The sequence below is a fragment of the Gambusia affinis genome, linkage group LG16 (genome assembly GCF_019740435.1).
Source record: "Gambusia affinis linkage group LG16, SWU_Gaff_1.0, whole genome shotgun sequence".
NCBI lineage: Eukaryota > Metazoa > Chordata > Actinopteri > Cyprinodontiformes > Poeciliidae > Gambusia > Gambusia affinis.
Genome location: NC_057883.1, coordinates 20,973,047 through 20,995,432, shown reverse-complemented (window position 1 = coordinate 20,995,432; position 22,386 = coordinate 20,973,047). Strand labels below are relative to the sequence as shown.

The following is a 22,386-nucleotide window of genomic DNA, read 5'->3' as shown; positions in this document are numbered from 1 at the left end:
TCTTAACGTGTTGATCAAATTTCCACTTTCCCTGAAGTCACACCATATGATTTGTATCACTATGTCATAAACAGCGATTGTCACTACATGAAAAGGTACAAAAGACGAGATGCTAACCAGTTTTTTTCCATATATGCTAGGCTACATGACGGTGCCCATTGTTGCTAATAGTTGTATGCGTACCTTCTCCATAATGCGATATTTGATATATTCCTAATCATACCTACTTATAAAGTATATGAATGTTAATCTTCTTACCTTATAAAAAGTGCTGAAAATCCGCGATTACACCGAGGGCTGACAGTCACTATGATTGCTGCTTTCCATGCCGCAATGTTTCCTCATTAAAAGTTGAACAATAAAATTACAAATTTGATTTTCACCCTTGCCTGTGCAGCTGACCGTGATCATTTTTAAAGTGAAATCCACTAAATAAAAGCGATATTAGTTCTCTACCAGATGTCCGTTTTTTGACGGGCTTTACCGGAGCGCGTTGGTTGTTTGACTTCCATCATGGCGGAGCGGGCCGAGTTCTGAAACCGTGACGTCACGTGCAAAGGGTCAATAACAAAACTATTTTCCAATGTTAATAGTGAAATAATATGCCAATCGAACTATAACTTTTTAATCAATATTAAGGAATTACTGACTTAAAACAAGTTCTTATATCTTGATGAAAAGTTACTTGTAAGTATTAGGGACATATTTTCCTACATTAGTGGAATATTAATAAAGTTTTGCGCACATTTGTAGTGGAATCGCAGTTTCTGTGGTTAACTTGATTTGTTTAGAATGGCTTTGTGAACATTTCCAAACAGATTTCAGGGATTTTTGCTCTTCCTTGTTCTTGAATTTCTTTGTTTTAGGATATATATGTTGCTTTTTGAGAATTTTGAGTCTTACTTCCTGTTGTCAGTGAATACAAATGACTGATTTTAAGCTCTTGCAGAATCAAATTGAACCCAGAAGAACGAGAATCAGCCTTACTGTAAATACTGTGTGCATAAACAAAGAATTTTACTTTGGTTTCAAGCTCACAGTTTGAAAAATGGGCAGATAATTCAAACATTTTTACTTGGGAGTTTAAGTTGGGGTTTTTATTTACAGTCGAATTAAATCATTTGCGAACAGTTTTTTGATATTAAAATGTAATTATTTAAAACGTTTAATTCAGGGCTGCCCAACATGCAGTTTGGGGGCCGTTTGCAGCCTTTTTTTTATGATTTCTTGAATAGCAGAGATTTATAAAACAGAGATTTTTACTGATTCAAAAAAATAAAAATGCAGACAAATCAGTCTTAAAAGAGGAAAAGTAAGCAACAACATAAATTATTCATCTCTTATTAACTAAATTTCTTGCATTCATTTGAATTTGATGTTATATAGCATCACAAACGGCTAAAAAGGAGGGTTTAAATTAAAAAATAAAAACTTGGATCACGTTCTTTTAGCCCAGAATACATGAAGAATAATTTACAGATTATAGTATGCTTCATTTAAATATCGTGTAGTTTGTTTTAACAATGAAAAAGTTTAGACACCCCAGATTTAAGGGCAACAAAAAAAGCAAAAATGGAAGAAATACAAAAGGAGGGGAATACTTTTTTACAGCACAAAGCCACAAATATGTTTTATCAATCATAATTTATAGCTATGAGAAGGACAATTCAGCAAGGATTCATAACTAAGCATTTAAATTTCTTGGAGAAAATCCCCCAAACATGCCAGATGTTGTATAAATGATCCAATAACTCCATTAAACGACAAGTAAACGCAATATGGAAGAACTGCTGCAATCCTTTAACGTCTGAGTGAGAAAATAATCAAGTTTGGTTATCTGAATAATACTTCACTTTCAGATGCAGAGAAAGTTCAGACTGTCGTTCTGATCCCCCATTCATCCTTTTGCAGCTATAGTAATATAATGCTGCTTTGTCTGCACAACTCATTTATTTACCTGTCACACTCCGAGAACGTCTCGCTTTAACAAAGGGAAGATAAAGAGTGATGAAATATGAGAGGTACAAGATGACAACCCATTTATTTAGTAATACATTCTGCAAACTAGAAATTTTATTCAAACTTCAATGGCTAAAAAAAATGAAAGAAAGGAAGGAAAAGAAGGAGAAAATTTAAGGAGCAGGGAGAAAAATGCATCTATTCACAAGCAAGGAATGCAATTTGTTCAATCGACAACACAAATAATACAATTTAGTTCAGGGAACAAAGCTTTTTTTTAAAACATTTTTTTCTGTCATTCCTTTGGAGCTAGAACATAATACAAAATATACAGTTATTGAACTTTGTAAAATCACTCACAGAGGCCTCTGAGAAGCATTTGAATCAACACTGACAATATTTAACTACAGCACTCTAAAGCTATTCTTCTATGTGATCATAAATAGAGCAGGTACATTAATGTATGTATGCACACCTTGAATGCTTGACGAGGTTACCATGTTCAAAACACTTGCATTCGTTAAATGTATGACATCATTTGCATTGGAAATAAAAACAAGCCTCTGGCTGGGATCAGATGTGGCGACATGGGTAGAAAGTTGTACCTTGTGACAGCCAGGACAGATTCAGTACCTTAAAAAATAAAACAAAAACAAAAACTTTCCAATCTGTAAGCTGTAATGTCAGCAGCAGTATTCATCCTCGTAGTGTTTTTTTTTTTTTATTTAATTTTATTTTTTTTATTTGGTGGAGGTGGAAGGGCAATAACTTTACACTGCAAAAACACAAAATGTCACCTAATATTTCTGCTTAGTCTATAGTGCAAATATGAAACTAACTTAAATGTAACTTTTAAGCAAGAGCTTGTTTTAAGTTACTAATTATTTAATAGTAATGAAAAAGAACTACACTGCAAAAACACAAAATCTTATCAAGTATTTTTGTTCAGTTTCTTCTGTCTTAGTACACTTTAAATAAGACAAATCTAACTTTACAAGTGACTTTTCAGCAAGATAGGAGATTCTTTCAACATTTAATTCCTTAATTAGAACTTTTATTTTTTAAAAATAATAGTTCCATTGACAGATTATTTCAATTAAAACATGAGAAAAATGAAACTATAAGAGAAAAAGAAATTCACCAGCAGAACTAGTACATAAAAAAAAAAAATCAACATTAGGGAATTAAAAGTTCAGACAAGCTCCTAAATCTTTTTGACAAATTAATTGTAAGTTAGTTTTGTCTTATTTCAAGTGTACTAAGATATTTGCACTAAAAACTACACAGAAATACTTCTAAGATTTTGTGTTTTTGCAGTGCAGTACTTAATTAACTTATACTACTGGAAAAGTGTCTCTTTATAAGTGAAATAAGTACTTTTATCTCATCAATATTAATGAATTATTGGCTGAAAACAAACTCCTACATATTGCTAAAAAGTTACATGTAAATTAGGTTTGTCTTATTTCAAGTGAATTAAGTTATTTGACCTGGAATCTAAATCAAAAGTACTTGTGAGATTTTGTTTTTGCAGTGTAGGAGGTGAAAGGGGGCAACATGAGAATTGGGTAAGGCAAATTGGTGAGCTTATTCATGAGCTGAAAAAAGATCAGCAAAGTGAGGCTCGGGTCACCCAGCAAGGGGACGAAAAACCACCACTAAGGGTCACACAGTAAACGCCACGACACAGGTACATCGATATGTACATGAGGGGCGCGAGCATTTAAAATCTCTCTAGTCTGCTAGGTACTCCTCCATACAAGAATATACAGGATGCATTCCAGGCAACCAAAGGTAACTCTGTAAATAGCTTTATAATTCATTTTATACAATAACAAAATTGGATGATTAGACAGGTGATCAGTGCATATGACTACTGTTATTTACTTAGTCGCACAACAATCAGCAACTACGTTTCTGTGGATGTTGCTTTGGCACGCTGTAGCAGACGGCAATCCCTGCTGCAGAAAAGCGGCAGGGATTGGGGTCCCTGAAGGTTTGACGACACGAAAAGGAGCCAAGAGGCATTAAAAATAATTCACACACTGCAAAAACATAAAATCTTAGCAAGTGTTTTTGTAGTTTCTAGTAAAAGTATCTTAACACACTAGAAATCAGACAAAACTAACTTAAGAGTAACTTTTCAGCAAGACATAGAAGCTTGTTTTAAGTAAATAATTCCATATTATTGGTGGAAAAAATTCTAGTTCCACTGGCAGATTATTTAATTCATAACATGATAAAATGTCTTGATTTAAGTGAAATAATCAGCCAGTGGAACTGGAACTTTTTCCACCAGCAACAAGGAATTATTTACTTAAAACAAGCTCCTATATCTTGCTGGAAAGTTATTTGTAAGTTGGTTTAAGTTTACTAAGATATTTGCACTAGAAAGTAGAAACTAATATTTTGTGTTTTTGCAGTGTAGGACCAACATTTTTCTTTTCTGCACTGCAAAAACCCCAAAATCTTACCAAGATTTCTTTTGCTCTGTTTTCTAGTGCAAATATTTTAGTACATTTAAACAACCTTACAAATAACTTTTCATTGATTTAAGTCAATTGTTCCCTAATGTACATGCATATATTTTTAAGTACTATAAATTATAACAGGACATTATTATCTCAAAGGTGAAACTAGAACTTTTCCATCAATCTTAAGGAATAATTGACAAAACAAGATCCTATATCCATCTGAAAAGTTACTTGTAAGTTAGTTTTAGGGTAATAAGATATTTGCACTGAAAACAGACAGAAATTACTTGGTGAAATTTTGTGTTTTTGCATCACAGAGTCCCACATCGTTGTGGCTGATCTGCTGTTTTTTTTTTCCTCACGCTTCCTAAAAAATTACGTCATCGACTTAAAGCGAACGCCACACAGGTGAGCAGGTATAAAACTCAGGGGAGAGTTGGAGGGGCTTCTTTGTGGTCCAACAACGATGCTCAGACACTGGAAAAACACAAAATCTCACCAAGTATTTTGGTCCATTTCCACCGCAGATATTCTAATACACTTACACTGACTTGAAAGTAACTTTTTAGCTAATTTATGAGCTTGTTATAAGTCAATAATTCCTTAATATTGATGAAAAATTACAAGTTCTACTGGTAAATTATTTCACATAAAAATATCTTTGAAATCTTTAAAAAATAATCTGTCAGTAGAGCTAGCACTTTTTCCATCAGTATTAAGGAATTACTATCTTGCTAAAAAGTCACTTATAAGTTAGTTTTGTCTTACTAAAAGTGTGCCAAGATATTTACAGTAGAAACCAGATCAGAAATACCTGAGATTTTGTGTTTTTGCAGTGTAGTTAGCAGAAGCTTCCTCATCCACTTCATTTTACTCAATCGAACCCTGAATTATGGCATTTAACCACTTTTACTTAAGTAATCAGGCTTTTAAAAAAACAACAAAAAGGAAACTAATGAGCTAAAAGTCGACGAAACCTCCCAGAAAGATTATGAGGTATTTCAGTTCATCAGAAACTGTTTGGGATCATTCATTTAAAAGAACGGCAAAAGGATGAATATATGATGATGAATATGGGCATAACACAAATCTTTGCTAAAAACAAAAATAAAAAAATACTGTAAAAAAAAAAAAAAAGCAGGGCACTCCCTAAGTTTGATTTCTGTAAATTACACAAGCAAACATTTGTTCCTAATTATGAAATAAGTGATGCAGAAGTTGATACCTACCAGGTGTGAAGGCTGGCAGGTGTTAGGAGACATCTAGTGCGCTTAAATACAAGCAATGCAGAGCAAATCAAAAGAGCTGCTTGACAAAAAAAAAAAAAATACGTTTTTATATACAATAGAAATCATCTTTGCTCAAACACGGTGAATAAATCGAACTATTTTACAGAATGTAGGTACAGTTCTTTACATTTCTGAAGGAGTTAAACACACTGCAGTTCAGCTGTTTTAATCTTTATGTCGCTTTGATTAAATAATTCAATAAATTTTATTAGCAGTTCATAAGCAGATCGGTTCTGTGGAGCTCAACATTCAGTATTTCTGAACTAACTGAACTCAGTCTTAAAGTTTAATGTTGCCTCAGAGACATTAAACTGATTCTTCTTATCCACACTAGCGCCCCCTACAGCCACCTAAAGAAAACGATTTTTCTATTTTACCAAAAACACCAGAGTACCTTTAAAACCCAACAAAAATAAAATTTGAAAATTAAAATGTGTGGTTTCTGTTTATGCTGCAGGAGTTCGGTTGTTGTGTTTTTCCTTTTGTCAAATCAGAAAGGTCTTTGGTGGGGATTTTATTTTTATTTCTTTGCCACAAAAGCACAATAGGAAAGCAGCTTGAAGTCTGATTTTTAGGATTTAACTACTCATCACAAACAGAAATGTGGTGAAGTAGTGAGGATTGTCTTTTTTTTCTTTTAAAGATAAATTAAGGATTATAAATTTAGTAAATTATTACTCTGTTCTACATTAATGAAACATTTACAAAATGATTAGAAGAAAAGTTGATTTCACATTTAGGCTAAATGGCATTTAAAAAAAAAATACTCAAGCGAAATGATTTATTCCTCAAAAGAATTAGGCCAGAAATATTATATACATACAAAAAATTCATAACAATGCAAGACAAAAAAAGAAAATGGCAGAAATCTGAAATGAAAGCATTTCTCTTCAAGAAATACATCTACCGTGTTGTTAAATACATGTTTAGTCAGTGATTTATTTAGTTATTTTCTGGGGGAAATTAGAAATATATATCTATATATATTTAAAAAAAATTTAACCCACATAACAGACAAACAGCAGCAAACTCTCTGCTGTGGTTTATGGTTAAGCAGGACAGATTTAAGTGATGCATTTGTTCTTGGTTGACATAAAGACCAGGAGAAATGAATAGTCTTATTAATATAAGAGCCAAAAGTTTCTCTTTTTAAAACATTAAACCTAGAAAATCAGTGCTTAAAACAGTTCAAATCAAATTATTTGATGAGGAAACCTCAGAAATTAATTGGCATAGGCTGTAATAAAGATAAAAATAACAATATATGGCACCTATAGTGGTCTACTTGGATGCTTAGGAATTAGTTTTTGTAAATATGACACAATATATTTATAAATTCAGGCCAATTTGGGTTAACTTAGTTCATTACAGAATAACAGCATCTATATATTTTATTATCCAAAGCTGTTCCGAGTTAAAGCATGGCGGTTTCTGGGGGGCGACTCTTTCCTTAAACTCCAGCTCCATAGAACACGAACACACACACACACACACACACACACACACTCACACACACGCACACACACACACACACACACTCACACGCACACACACACACACATCTATCCACAAACAGTCAACACCAGTCGGTAAATGCCTCTTAAAAATGGACAAAAAGAACAATTTCTCCACTTCATTCTGTCAAACTGCCATTATTATTATTATTATTATTATTATTAGAGTGTGTACAGAAAACCTGTTATGAAAGTAAAATAATCAAAACAAAACTGATCAGGATTTCAACTGTTTGATATGAGAGCTTACTGTGCTGTCAATTATACAATTTACCCGTTTCTTAAAGGAGCATAGACTAACCGAAGGGGAAAAACAGGAAAGTGTTGCAGAAGAAAGTAAAAAGCAGAGACATTGTGCCTTGCGGACGCTGCGGTAATATTCACTGAATAAACATTTGAATTTCAGAAGAGCAGAAAAAGGCAGATAGTGCATAAAAAGTTCTCTTTTTTTCCATTTCTTTCAATTTTTTTCCCCTCTCTCTCGTTCTTAAACTTAAAATCAAGCTGCATTAAATACAGGCTGTTTGTACAGGACAATTGCACTTCACAAAAACAGAAATATACAAACACACAAGGAAATGTGAATCAAATTAATTACAGCAAAAGAAAATCTTTACTATTCAGGCGGATTATTTAACAAAAAAAAAAAAAAAAAAACTTGTGGACTCACTTGTTGTGGATTACTTTTAGAGAAGAATAATAAGGAGGGTGAACATAAAAAGGGAGACAAGATGGTGGGGATCCTGAACTCCAGAGTGGACTGGTGCTGCACTATTCCAGGTTTATGTGCATGCAACTCTTCCTCCTCCGCTTCCTCCTCCTCCTGCCATGTATTCCCTTCTTAGAAACCAAAAGCTCAGAGTGACGGAGAGACAGACTGCTGAGCTGAGCTGCTGTGGGTCTTGAGAGGATGGTGGTTTGTAAACTCTATGTTGTGTTAGTGGTAGGAGGGTGTGTTACCACATGTCGTCTGTAGATGCCGAGTCCTTGACAAGAGAGGAGAGGAAGGAAAAACCCTTCAGACTTTGGCTGTACACCCGCCGGATCCCCACCGGCTTCCAGCATCAACGGTGCAAACTGAGGCCTCAGTAAACGTGAAATAACACGTTTCCCCCCTTTCTAACACAAATTAATGTTCATCATTCATCAGGATTAATTTCTTCTAATGAAAATTTTGATTTATTGTTGTCACGATAAATTCCAGTTAATATCTGTATTTTTTTCCACTGTTTGTTCAGAGAGTGTGTGTGAAAATATGATTATGTACAATTTTCTGTCAGGATAACTAATTTTGCTGGACAATAAATTGTAGATGTTATTGCGATTAACGATAATATTGTTGTTTTGAGACCATTTTAATGTAGTGTAATGGTAATAATGGCATAATAATGAAAGAAAACATTCTTAAAGATTAATAAACCTTAAATTCAACAAGCATTTAACACTTGAACTGGAAGATGTTTTAAATATCCAAAATAAATAAACCAAACAACAAAAAAAACTAATAAACTGAATTATGTAAAAGGTCTGGTTGAGACCAAAACACCAGACTGAAGAATTTTGTCATCCGGCTTTAGGTAGAAACAGAAAAACAATAAATCAGGCAAAAAGAAATTATTGAGCTTGTTTTAATTTATCATGTGATTAACTGATTTATTGTTTAATGTGACGGATCTACGCATTACAAACGGGAATGTTTTTCCAGAGCAGAATTTGTGTTTGTGGGGCTTTAAATGCTGTGACACACATACAGTTAAATATTTATTATCCTCGCTTTTATAGTATCACAAAACATTGTGATAAAACGTAACGTCCCACTGTGGTTTGGCTTAAAAATAAAATATTATTTTAACACATTACGATACCAATACATTTTGTTCTCGCTTTCTTTTCTAAAACAAAAACTATTTTCAAAAAGTGGCTTTTATTCCAATCATGCACGATGGAGTATTAGAGATTAAATTATGAGAATTTACTCACAATATTAACAAAAAAAAGATACAAGTTTACCAGAAAGTGTCTTAAAATTAAGAGAAAAAGATTTGATGTTTTGAAGTTCTGCTACTGGTAATATTTTCATGCCAATTAGTTAAAAGATTAAGTATATCTATTAAGTGTTAACTATTATCTGTAAAATGTATACCAAAGTATAACTTCATAATATGCTAAACATTTGTTTTGAATTTTTTTGTTATCTTCCATGTTTGAATTCTCATAAAATTTCTACTTCTTCCTCTTAATTTTACAGCTTTATTCTCAAATTATTCCAACTTTTGGTGCAAGACTGTGTACTTGTAATATTATGATTTTATTCACGTAATTAAACATAAAACAATGTAGTTGTAGAGCTGAGCTGAATTGGAAGTTCAAATAAATATTGTCTTTAATTAGATGGTGTTATGCGTTTTCCAGGCACAAGGAGCCATTTTATAGAACAACCAAGTAACTATGTTACCTTTAGCTGTTATGAAAATGCCACATGTATCAAATATAACTTAACAGAAATATGACTTTGATATGACACACCTTGAAATTAGGCCTCTGTCTGTATAAGAAGCAGCACCTTCAGGAAGCCATCACAACATGTCTCCTCTATTTAGCAGCATTTTTACCAGAGTTTAACTGATTAGTAGCTGCTATAAGGAGCTCTGCAGTTCCACCAGGTGCTTGCTAATTGCTGCTGGCTAGTCTGAAGGAGCTGAGTGTATTTAAGTGTTTTGCTTTTTGGTGAGGGGTGAAAAAAAATTTAATTGAAAAAAAAAAAGAAATTATAAAAAAATCTTTTACAGAAGAAAAATACTTCAGGAAAATCAAGAAAGTTGTTGACACTGTTAGAAGCAGCCCTTATAAGAGCAACTACAACAAAAAAGAGGTTAATTCTTAAGAAATATTCAGTCTCAAAGCTTTGAATAATAATAATCAGTTTTATAAGAAGTTAATCTGACTTATAACAAATCTGAGGAACTTTTTTCACAGTTGCAGATTAAGCTAAACCTGCTGAAATATCCTGCACCTTGTAAAAAGAACCAAATTTATACTGTCTATAAGCTTACAGCTGAAACTTTGCTAACATTTACTTTTATTTCTTCCTGTTAAACTGACTTGTTTAGAAAACTATTTTACATAAACCACTAAAATGTTTTAATTATTTGCTGTGTTATTTCTTTGTGATCATTGACCAGGAGAATAAACTGTTACTTTAAATTTTTAAAAACTTAAGCAGCAGTTTTGTTCTTATAACACTAATATATTTCTCCAACTGCAGTAAAGTAGAGAAACTAGAAATAGAAAGTTTTAAAGAATTAGAAAAAAAATTAATTTGATGAAGAAGACAAGGATGGGACTTAAACTTAAACACAGATCAGGATTGCTAACAAAGATTTCAGCACAAGGAGCTCAGAAAGAAGGTTTTCTATTCAACAAAGGAACCAGACAAGATTAACAGGTTGGATCAAAGCATTAGTATTCAGAGGAAAAACAACAAACTGATGGAAAATAAAACAAAAATACCTTGATAACACATCCAGCATGATTCTTACTGGTTTCTTTTGCTTCAGGAGCAACAAGAAATCCATCAAACAGGGCGAATGTTGCTCACATTTTAACCAGAAAGAAAACATGATCTTTTTAAGCAATCATCTAAGAAGCAGATTAGATTTTGAGGAAGAGGGAATGGATATAAAAATAGCATTGAAAATACATACAAGTTTTTCAAAAAAATAAAACATTTGTTCTGTTATTTTTTTAAAGCTTGTGAAGAAGCATCAGCAGAGACTGAGCTGTTAAATTACTATTAACTTGACAGATTTAACAATTTTATCTGGCTCAGCTGTTATTGGTGATCAGAGGGTTAAACATTGAAAAATATAATTTATTTTCCTACAACATTGATTGGATTCAGGGTTTTTACCGGGTTGGACCAGAACACAAACAGATTCTGTTGGCCAGTTTAAATGTATATGAAATTTTCAGATTAAGATGGAATTGTCTAAAATCGGATAAGAAACCAGACTAAACATGCAGAAAAACTAGAAATATACATCTACAGAAAATATATTAAAATTTTTATTTAACTTTTTTCAATTTGTTCACCTACACAACAAATCTTCCACATACACCATGGAGTACCACACAGTTGTATGCTCGAGCCTCTACTTGTTACAGTTCAAAAGTGGCAGGATTTTATTTCAACAACATTATAAATGTGAAGTTCGTCTAAAATTGTTTATTCATTCTTTGCCTTTATTTTGTTTAGTCAACAAGTTGTTTCTCCAGACATTTATTGGTGTTTTAAATTCTGTTACGCTGCTCTTGGCGGTTGGCGGTTACCATAGTAACCGGTAACCGACAGCTCCTCCCGCTTTTTCTGTTGCCGTTAGTAACTGTGGTATGTATTAGGATCCGCTCTGTATGTTCTTGACAAGTTTTGTATCTTAAAATATATTTTGGACAAATTTTATAGAGTGCAGTGTTTTAGGAGTAAAATTGCTTTTTTAAATTTTTTTAAAATATGTTTTTAAATGTTATTATTGTTAATGTTGCCCATTTCATGTTTAATTGTAAAAATGTTAACTCCTTCTAACTGCTATGACCAGCTGCCAAATGTTAATACTAGCAGTCGGCAAACCTTCGAAGAACATAGAAAGGTTATATGTACACTCCCATGAAGTTTTAAACACATTATCATTTTCATTTCTTAATGAATCATATTCAGATGCATTTACTGATAAAGGATATTTGGAATCAAAAGTTTATCGAAGTTATTTCTTCCATAAAATACCATTACTAAATTGCTGCAACAACGAACACATGGTTAAAGAAAAACCAATAATTAATCCAGAACGGCCTATACAATGCAGAGAGGACCTTAAGGTAAATAGTCTATTTGGGATTTCCACAGAGCTCTTATTAACAGACTGTCATGCTTATATATAACCGATTCTTCTGCTATATTTAGATATTTTATAGCATTTTTACACATGAACATTATCAAACTCAGAAACCTGTTCTGTTATATAATCAATTAGCTCGGGGAAAAAAGGCAAAAATTTACCCACACAGCCAGAAAAGGAGGACAGGAATGTCAAAATCACCATCATAAAATGAAGTTTTTTCTCTAATATTGTTCCAGATATGAAAATAAGATTTAAATGAGACTAAACATGGCTCAATATTTTTGTTACCCAATAAATGTAATGAAATTATGCAACACAACACATCTGGTTTGACAAGTACTTAAACAAACATTAATTACCACATTTAAAAACATGATCCACTCTTGTGGTGCAACTGGAACCTTAAATACAAATATAATTAATGCTTTAGTTTAATGCTGATTTACAGTGGCGTGAAAAAGTATTGAACTTTTACGCATTTTTCTTAGTTGCATTTAAACTGCAAACGTTAGTGTACTTTATTGGGATATGAAAGCAGAAGTGGAACAAAAACAATGAATAATTATCAAAAAACGATGAATAATTATCAATGTTTTGTTCAACCAATTTTTGGTGCAGAATTTCTGTCCGTTTTTTAAATCTAGAGACAATAATTTTCTCATTTCTCCACAGATTCTAGAATGTCTAGACTTTGACTGAGCCATTTAAACTAGGAATGCATCCATCTACTTTTTACACTTTTGATACCAATAAAGATATCTGAGATTTAGTATCAGTGGATATTGATCTGAAGCAGAAAAATATTGCTGAACGGACTTAAAACATTTTCTTTTTTGAAAGTACTGAATTGCAAATTTATTTGATAGATAACTGCACCGGTACAGAACAGTTAAATAAAAAAATAGCTTCACAAGCTTGGTCAAATATATAAGAATAAGGCAAATTTAATTTGGTCAGTCAATGTAAAAGGAATGAAAAAGAAACTGAAACAATAGGTTGACTATCCTGGTCAAACATGTAAACCATTTGAACCATTTGTTCAAATGGTTCAGAAATATAATGTAAAATAAGTAATAAATCATAAAGTCACTCAGAAAATGCATAGAGTTAGACAGAATAGACCTAATTCAGACATACTGTCACGATACCTCAATATTTTAGATATTGAGGCCGATACAGATATTAATATTGAATCAGAGCATCACTAATTTTAACACATTTATTCAGTTCCCACCTGGTGCTTCGAGAGGCTTTTAAATCTTGGAAAGTTTATAACCTAAACCTGTTTGGTCTCCATGATGCCATTTGTTCTCTGACAAACCTCTGAAATGAACAAACTATTCTGAAAGTTGTTAGTTGCACAATATTTTATTTATCGATATGTGAGTATAGAAGACTGAATACAAATTTTTATTTTCTTCTCATCCATGCACTACTTTGTGCTTTCCAACGCATAAAATCCCAATAAAATTCACCAAAGTTTGTGGTTCAGCGGTTAGGAATGTTTTAAGACACTGTAGATCATCTTGTTGCAGCGTCAATCCATAATCACCCAGCCCATGAATCACTGTGTTTAAAAGAAAAACGTGGATTTTCCTAGATATAAAAGCATGCAACAGATAGACTTTGAGCTTTGCTGGTCACACAATCACAACCATGCAGAGAGCAAAAAGAACTGGATACTTACAGTGTCATCGCTTCGGTACGGGTTAAGTTTGTTGTACACTGCTTCAATAACACTTCGTCTGCAGAAACAAGGGTAAAACAAATAATTTTAAAACAAAAAAAATCCTGTATTTAAGATAATAATTTATTGGATATCGTAACAAAAAGCCCAGTTTATCATAGCAGAAGGCATCACTTACTTGCTGGCCAGCTCTCCACCAGGAGGGAGGTTCGGGATGCTCTCAGACGCTAACGTCCTCATAACGTGAACCAAATCTGGGACGCCTTCATCTCCCTGCTTTTTGATTATCTCTATTAAAAAAACACAGGAATGTGCAATATGGCAGAAAATTAATATCCCAATATATATTGTGACATATATGGGTGGCATGCAGTAATGATACATATTACGATATAGTTTGTATAAAACTTACAATAGAAACAGAAAAAAAATTTCTAACATATATTTGTATATATTTTACAAATACAAAAATTTTTAACACTTGTTTTTGTGGATGTTATTTGTATTTAATGTTTGTAACTGTTTTGTTTTAAGCTGCTGCCCATCATTGCCAGGTCCTCCTTAAAAGAAATCTGATTTTAAAGGAGACCTGGCAATGATAGGCAGCAGCATTATCTCAATGGTAACTACCTGGTTAAATCAAAGTTAAATAAATAAGTGAAAAATGTATATCTAGAAACAGTAACTATGGATGTCTGTCAAATCCTGCTTTTTCTTTCCAGTGTTGACTGGAACTTGTAGTTAACTGCTTTGCTGGTATTCAGTGAACTACTTGATTTGTTTTAAGGTGTAAAGCAAACTGCTTGTATGTCCTCTCTTCCACATACTTTACAGGTTACATTTTTATGCTTCTGGTCTGATTGTTTAATCCTCAAGCGGTGTTAAGAGACAGGGTTGCACTGTGCACTTTCACAAGGTTTTCTTTTTGTGGTTTCAAAAGGACACCATCACCTCGCCCCACACACTTCCCCGCTGTTCGACCGTGACATCTGCCCTGCTAATCCTGAGTACAAACCAATTTTGCACTTGATGAATAATTTGGCACATCTAATTATTAATATCAAATCACAAAAAGAGAATATACTTTTTCTTTTTTTAATATAGAAAAATGACCTAAATCAGATTTTTTTCATGGCTAAATTCAGATCTTTCCACCAAAAGAAATTTAAAAAATCCAATTTATTCTAAATCAGATATGTTTCCAATTGCATTCAAAGTCAAAGCGTCATGTTGCATTTTATCTCATTTTTATGCCACTGATGTCAGATAAGTGTTGTAATTCTGCACCAGAAGAATCCAGACAAAGTAAATCCAGACAAAGTAAATCCAGACGTAAACTGGATTCACAAAAACTCGGAATTGTAACAAAAGCTTCTTTTGTATTATGATCTTGTGATGATACTGTCAGCTCCCATTGCTGAATAAACTTTAGAATCAATCCATAAATCTATTATTGCTTCTATAAATAATGCGATGCAGTGTGACGTCAACATTTGGGGTTGTAAATCGTTCACACAGAAGTCTGATTGTGTTTGGGTTCCATTTGTAGTATGAACTACCTTGAAAAAAAAAAAGAAATCGGATTTCGGGAAGAATAAAAAAGTGTTAATTGAGGATTAATATCTCCTGTGTGAACATACTCCAAGTTGCTGAAAATTACCTGTATCTCAATTAAACTTAAGAGTGTCTGTGTTCATTTCGCCCCCTTAGCCATTTTCTATCTGCCTACACCACTAACAGAACGTCGACAATTGTTGACATAAATAATTTTTAATTTTTTGTTTGCTTTGCATCTGAAATCCTCCTAATCTGGTGATGTGACTGTTCCTGTTTAATCTACAATTTTCATTCCATGCCGAGTTTTCTTAAACAGTTATGAGGAACTGTAGGAAAACCTCAAACTGCTGCAGCAAACTTACCCCCCCCCTCCACACACACACACACACAGGTCGTTGCTAGGTAACCAAAGAATGAGAGTTGCTAGGTAACCAAAGAGAGAGGCAGAGTTTCTTGATGCCATTAAACTTGCTCAGCTGCTTAATGGCATCAGGTTTGACCTCTGCATCAGGCAGAGGTTAAACAGCTAAAACTTTTCCTCCACCTACATTTCCCAGAATGCTAGTCAGTTCAGTGAATATTCTACATAGTGAATATTCTATCAGGACAATTTTCTATTGATATTGAACACTTGTCTAATGCCACATATATTGTTATTGATTTATTTCTTGACATAAAAAGGGATCAAATGGAGAGAAATTGGTAGGAAATGAGGGCTTGAAGCAGAAAACTGACCTGCAGCTCATTAAAAGTTTGTTTTCACATCCAGACTGAACGAGTTGCGGCTACATCTGATGCTACAGATAAGAGAAGCGGCTTGTTATGCCCCCCTGGCTCTGGTGTTTGTGTTATCTATTTGGGTGATCAGTTGGTCACGATCCTTAGCTTTAGAGAAATGGTGTGACGCATTTCCAGCGAAGCCAAAGCAAGGGCATAAATATTTATAAAAACTTTTGTTTTAATAGACGTACATGTTTAAAAATGCCTCAGAAGTCACATTATTAGTATTTAAACAATTCATGCAGGCAATAAGTAAGATTTCATAAAAAATAAATATTTTTAAAAGATTTTAAGAGGTGGTTAGGTTCAGTCTATGCTAATCCTTAACTGATAATTTTACACATGTACATTTCTAAATTTCCTCCTCAACATATAACCATAAATCAAAATGCATAAATTGAGCATAGCTTGATGAGAAAGCAAAATAAATACACTGACCTACTGTTAAATCTCAAAAAACATTAAGAAGTGATACATTTTAATTACCATACATTCTCTTAACAGCAAAGATTTCAGCAAAGGTAATAGAAACAAATCCTGAACCAATTTTTACTCAACGAAGCAGTTTACGTTTATATGAATTTACCAAAAATGTTCCCGATCATGTAGAGTCAAAGAGAAAAACTGCAACCCTGGTTTAACTTAGTATGTCTCAAACAAATACAGTAAAATATGTGTGGATGAAAATGTCTTCTATTTCTGCTAATGCAGCTTTTTCCTCCTAAAAAATAAAAAATAATCACAGTTTTAGTTTCAGATTTTACTCCAAATAAAGGAACATTAGGTTCAAGTTTTCATCTCTTTATAGTACGAGAAGCAAACTTCTCAGATTGTTAAAACTAAATATTATTAATATCAGAGTAGGGCAGTAACTAGTTACAAACTGAATAAATAAAAATCTTGTTTTAACCTAAAATTCACCAGACACACACCTGCAGTTTTTGTTATTTTTATAAGTTTTATAATGAAAAATAATAATAATTTGAAAATGTTTTATTTTGCCTGATTTTGTTATTATGTTATTCATATGAATTACTTTCAGTTTGGCTTTTAAAATAGTAAAATTTCCACACAACTTTATATTTTGGTTCTTCTGAGACTTTATTCAAGTTTTAATCAGTTATTCATTACTTTTTCACTCTTACTTGAATAATTTCTTGCACGTCCACTTTTTATTTTTACTTGAAGTAGTGCTACTCTTCCTCTGGATTTTATTAAATCAATGTTTCCTACCTTCTACTCTGGCTTCAAGATATTTGTCCAGCTCCGCCTCACGTTTCACAGCTTCTGGAGAAACCTTTGGGGCCCCAGGAAAGCAGATTAACACAACACTCATATTGTCCCGGCTCCCCTGTGGAAAAATAAATAAATAATAAAGCAGCCACGTAAATCAAGGATACACCAGGCAGCGCGTTAACATGTCGGTGCAGGTTTGGCGGACGTGTCATACCTTGTACAAGCAAGTGTCAACAATCTCATTGCTGACTTTTTCAAGATCCTCTGTAACTTCCAGCCTTGACCTCACAAAGTCACAGAGTTCCTCGTTGGCCATGACATCCCAGATGCCATCACAAGCAAGTATAATAAATTCATCTTCCCCCTCGCTCCTTTCTATCGCGTACACCTCAGGCTCTGGGGAAACGAGCTGCTCCGTCGGGCCTTTTCCATGGACACACTTGTAGTCGAAGTCACCCAGGGCTCGAGACACAGCAAGGGAGCCGTTAACTCGCTGGATCATGACCGAGCCGCCGGCGTTCTGGATCCTCTCCTTCTCCAACGGGTTGCTGGGTTTGTGATCCTGTGTGAAGAAGTGCACGGCTCCCCCCCTGCCGAGGAGACCCCGCGAGTCTCCACAGTTGATAAAGTAGATATGGCTTGGCGAGATCATCACACCTACTGCGGTGGAGCCGCTGCGGTCCACACCGTGCTTCTTCTCCGAGATGGTTCGCATGTGTTCGTCGATCTGTAGGAATCCCGTCCGGATGCCGTTCTTCACGCTCTCCACGCTGGTGTCCTCCTGTATGGCGCTTTGGAAGTCTGAGTTGCTAGTGATGTGCTCCAGCAGGTGCTCGCAGCAGTACTTAGCTACCTGAGAGCCAGCGTGCCCGTCGTACACGGCGAAAAACGACCAGGGGTCGAGGCCGTGGGGCAGACCGATCACCGCAGTGTGTGCGTCTTCCATCTCAACCCGCCAACCCTGCATGCTGCTCAGCCCATACCTCAGGTTGTTACCCTCGCCATGGGAATTGTACTTTTCCATCTTTGGTTTGTCCAGAAATGCCCCCATTGTGTCCCTCCAACAACCTGAAAAACAGATTCAGTGAAACGTTGCAAAAGATTAGAGAGTTTATCATCAAAATGTGTTCAAAATCTGCAATTAATCGAGAATTCTGGCGATTAATCGCATTTTAAAAAATTGGCACATTCTGCAGATTTTTTTATTTGACCGCTTAAACATTTTTAAAACAGTATTGGAAATATATTAATAAAATTTAAATAAATAATAAAATAAAGCAAACTGTAACAACATGATATTCCTTTAGTGAATCGTCATTTAAAAGAAAAATAAAGCATCTGCAGCTAAAAAAATATTTTTAACATCAACATATGAAAAGTTCAACAAATTCAGTTTTATTTAGAATCAACACAGTAGAGGGCTGATCTATTGACTATTTTTTAAATAATAATTTAATAGCAAAAGCTGCTTGATAAAATATTTGAATCAGGTGAAACTAAAACAACGTTGTAGAGAACTGAGTAGAACATATTTACAGATGCAAAATGTATATTTTTTGCGCAGTTTTGGTTTAATTACTGCTCTGAACATCTTTCAAAAAAAAGGTCCTTTCCTCCAGTTATCGATTAATTGATTGCTAAATCAGTTGACGGCTATTTCAATAATCGATTAATCACAATTAATCGTTTCAACCCTAACTGGAAAGCATCAAAACTGCTGTCTAAACAAAAAACATCTCACATGTTTATGTGTCCACACATTTAACACCATAACCGTACAGAAACATCCCTGCAGTGTAGAACATCCAGACTGTTTTTTAAAATGACAGAAAGCTTGCCGTTTGTTTTAATCCTGTGGGTAATCCATACACCACCAAAGACAACGTCCAAGGAGCCAGAGAAGACGACAGATTTTCCTCAAGGCCAGCTTTGCCTAGGTAGCATGGCATTCTCGTAAACAATGTGCCACATGTATGCATAGCTTAGCCGTCACGCTGCAGCTAAGCTATGCATTCCCTTTCTGCAGCTGGCATTAGGCCAGGATAACGCAAAATGTTTGGCAGAAGAAAAACTCCCAGATGTGAGAGTCAAATCTAATCAGCTTGTTTGGACATAATGTTGTTTTCAACACCAGAGGTTGAAATGTGATTCTTAAATTTCATGTGTGAAATGTCTCTTTAATGACATGAAAAAATGTTGGTGTTTTTATTTAGGAGAAAAACTTTTAACTTTTGGCATTTTTAAAGGCTACAGCCTATTAAACACACCTGATCAACCAAGAGGATTCACAATTTCAATAAAAAAAGAGAAAATTCAGGAGTGAATTTCCAGTTGTCATTTGTACACCAATTATTTATTAATAACTACCACTGGCTGTGCTATCACCTGAAAAACAAAGTTTTTAATTTGAAATAAAGTATTTAAAATTTCCAAAGACAACAGAAAATAAACTTTAAATATCTGAAATATCTTTTGTAATCCTATTTTCACTCCTGTTAATTTCATAGTTTGATGTTAACCATCTTTGATTTACCTGAAGTAGATTTTATCTTTTTAAAATCAACCAAGTAGTCCGTTAGCTCGAGTTTTCAAACACACATATTCTAAAAAAATACACTTATTTTATATGTAAACACATGCTTACCGTCTTAGTGTCGAGGTAGAATATTCCTTGTTACCGTTTTTAAATGATGCATCTATATTATAGGGTTCAACCTTTTTCATGAGTAAAGGAACTCATATTTTTACCACTAAAAATGCAGAATATTCATCAAAGATCATTTGTAGATGATTTTATGGTAATGTCGCTCAATATTTTTGAACAATATAAATTGTTAGTGATTGTGCATCACTATTTTTCTCAGGTTTTAGTATCATCTGATGGACATAAATGGCCAAAGAAACTAAAATGTTAATCACTCTAATGGCTTCGAATTTTTTGACTACACTTATGATCTTGGCATCATTTAAGTTATTTCAATGCTTTTTAAAATTTCAAATAATTAATTTTCAACTAAAATTGTTCTTAGCATATCACCAATTTACAACAGATGTCATCTCAAATTGCTGTACGAGTCAGATCCAATTCATTTCCAACAAAATAGAAAGAATAATAGCAATAGAGCAGAGAAAATCAAACTAAATTACATAAATTCAGCAAGTGTAATTAAATTTAGTTCATAAAGCCAGTTGGTAAAAAAGTTATTAATCTAAAGAAGCTCATTGACTTTGCAGCAACCTCTCCTCCTGACCAAGCATGTTATGGCAGCAGACGGTTGATTGTTTTAACACACAACTCCTGAAAGCTAACGCCTATAATTAGTTATCGTTCTTGGAAAGAAACTCTATCAGCTGTTCAAACATTAAGTCAAGAGAAATAAAATAGGTGTTATGTGTACGGTGGAAGAGAGTAATTAATGTATGAAGTGAGTTAAAGCAAATAACACGTCTCCAATCCATCTGTGGCAGCAGATTAGCATCTTGAATGTTGAATTCAAAGCTCTGTTCTGTCTAAAAATAGTAGACATGTGTTCACATTTTGACTACTTATTAGGAACGCTGTCGGCGCTGAAAACATTCAAAATCTCACAGAGAAACTAAAGTATTCAAGTTGAATATTGAGGAAATGACAAGCTTCTCTCCACCGGTGAGCGACTTAATTTTTAGACAGACATGGGTCCAACCCTGAGGCTAGAGTTAGCTACCTGACTGACCAGTTTGTTGGTAACAACCTGCTCAAATACCACAGTTCCGCTTGTGGTGGCATGAACTGGTTCCCATACTGGCCCAGTTCAGTCAGGATCAGTTAGGCCCGCTGGATGAAGGACCAGCCCAGGATCAGATAAACAAACAGCCCTGCCAGTGTGCGGCCCTTGACCCTTGTCCCTCTCCACTAACTCTGACAGGCCTTATCACCCTGTTGTGCTAACGTAACGTTAAAGCAGGCAGAGCCGCCAAAGCTGGCCTAATCCAACGTCGATACGCTAATTTAGCATGGAGTGCTAACTGCCCGGGTATCCCCCAGCAGCTGTCGGCCAAATAGTAAAAAAATTACTTACCAAGCAGAGAAATTATCAGATGACAGCAACGCAAAGTGCAATAGGGACCGAGTGTCCGCAGTTACCACCAGAAGGTGTTCAACGACGAAATGTAAGGGTTAGCGGTGGCTAAGCTAGCTAGCCTACAGCTAGCAGTGAACTGTCGTCACTCAACACTCAGTGCATATAAACTCTGGAACTGTGCTCCCTCTTTACGCGCTCCCGTTTTGCATTACATTATCTCAGCTTTTGAGCAAAAGAATAAGCTCGGCTCTTGTGTTTCTGAGGGGGAAAATCAGTGTACGGCCAAGCCAGGGAGGGAAGCTGAACCGTCTGCCCCAGCCTCTCCACTTGACAGCTTGACAGCTCGCTAGCTAGCGTTAGCTTGTGAGACGCCACGGGGACAGGACCCGGATGTTCCAGACTGCGTCTATTCGAAAACATGACATCATCATTGCTGTTCTGCTGCAACCCATGTGCACGGAGAGCGTTACACAACGCTACATCTAAACCACAATGTCACACTTTTATATGTATGTGGTTAAAATAGTGATGTAAAAATCAAAATGTATTTAAATCAATGCTTGATTGGTATTATATAGCCTACTCATGTAGGCAGATTTAATCCTGTGAATGACTTAGGTTTCATGTTTTTTAACTGCTGAAGTGGATTTGTTTGAACAAAAAGGTAGTCATTTCTGCAGATCTTGGTAGTTTCTAATTCCTTGTCTTAACAAATTGCTAATTATTTTGGACATGTAAGTTTGTCTTAAACCAAATCAGAAGATGCAGCTGCTGACCCTCCCACTTGTCTGTCTCTAGAAGTCAGGTTAAGAGGCAGCAGGAGGGGTTGAACCAGAACCAGGCTGCTGGTCTAAGTATTTTTGAAAACATTACTACAACTGCAAAATAAGATGGCTCTTCAAAGAGCTCTGTATCCAAACAAACTAATAGAAAG

At 34.5% G+C, this 22,386-nt stretch overlaps 1 protein-coding gene across 4 annotated transcripts; it reads right to left on the bottom strand.

The window, feature by feature from the left end:
* Nucleotides 1-2,022: 2,022 nt before the first annotated feature.
* On the bottom strand, nucleotides 2,023-21,930 carry ppm1aa (protein phosphatase, Mg2+/Mn2+ dependent, 1Aa). 4 transcript variants are annotated; one of them, XM_044142361.1, is made up of 6 exons: nucleotides 21,450-21,930; nucleotides 17,606-18,459; nucleotides 17,389-17,506; nucleotides 13,997-14,108; nucleotides 13,819-13,876; nucleotides 2,023-8,222 (listed from the first exon to the last, which is right to left on the bottom strand). In XM_044142361.1, exons 2-6 carry the CDS (start codon nucleotides 18,440-18,442, stop codon nucleotides 8,193-8,195), a joined length of 1,155 nt encoding a protein of 384 aa, XP_043998296.1. In that variant the 5' UTR covers nucleotides 18,443-18,459; nucleotides 21,450-21,930; the 3' UTR covers nucleotides 2,023-8,192. The 4 variants fall into 4 exon arrangements, with proteins under 4 accessions (XP_043998296.1, XP_043998295.1, XP_043998293.1 ...); XM_044142360.1 differs by lacking the exons at nucleotides 2,023-8,222; nucleotides 21,450-21,930 and adding exons at nucleotides 8,244-13,727; nucleotides 19,925-20,015; XM_044142358.1 differs by lacking the exon at nucleotides 2,023-8,222 and adding an exon at nucleotides 8,246-13,727 and having other exon boundaries at nucleotides 21,450-21,870.
* Between the last annotated feature and the right edge of the window lie 456 nt (nucleotides 21,931-22,386).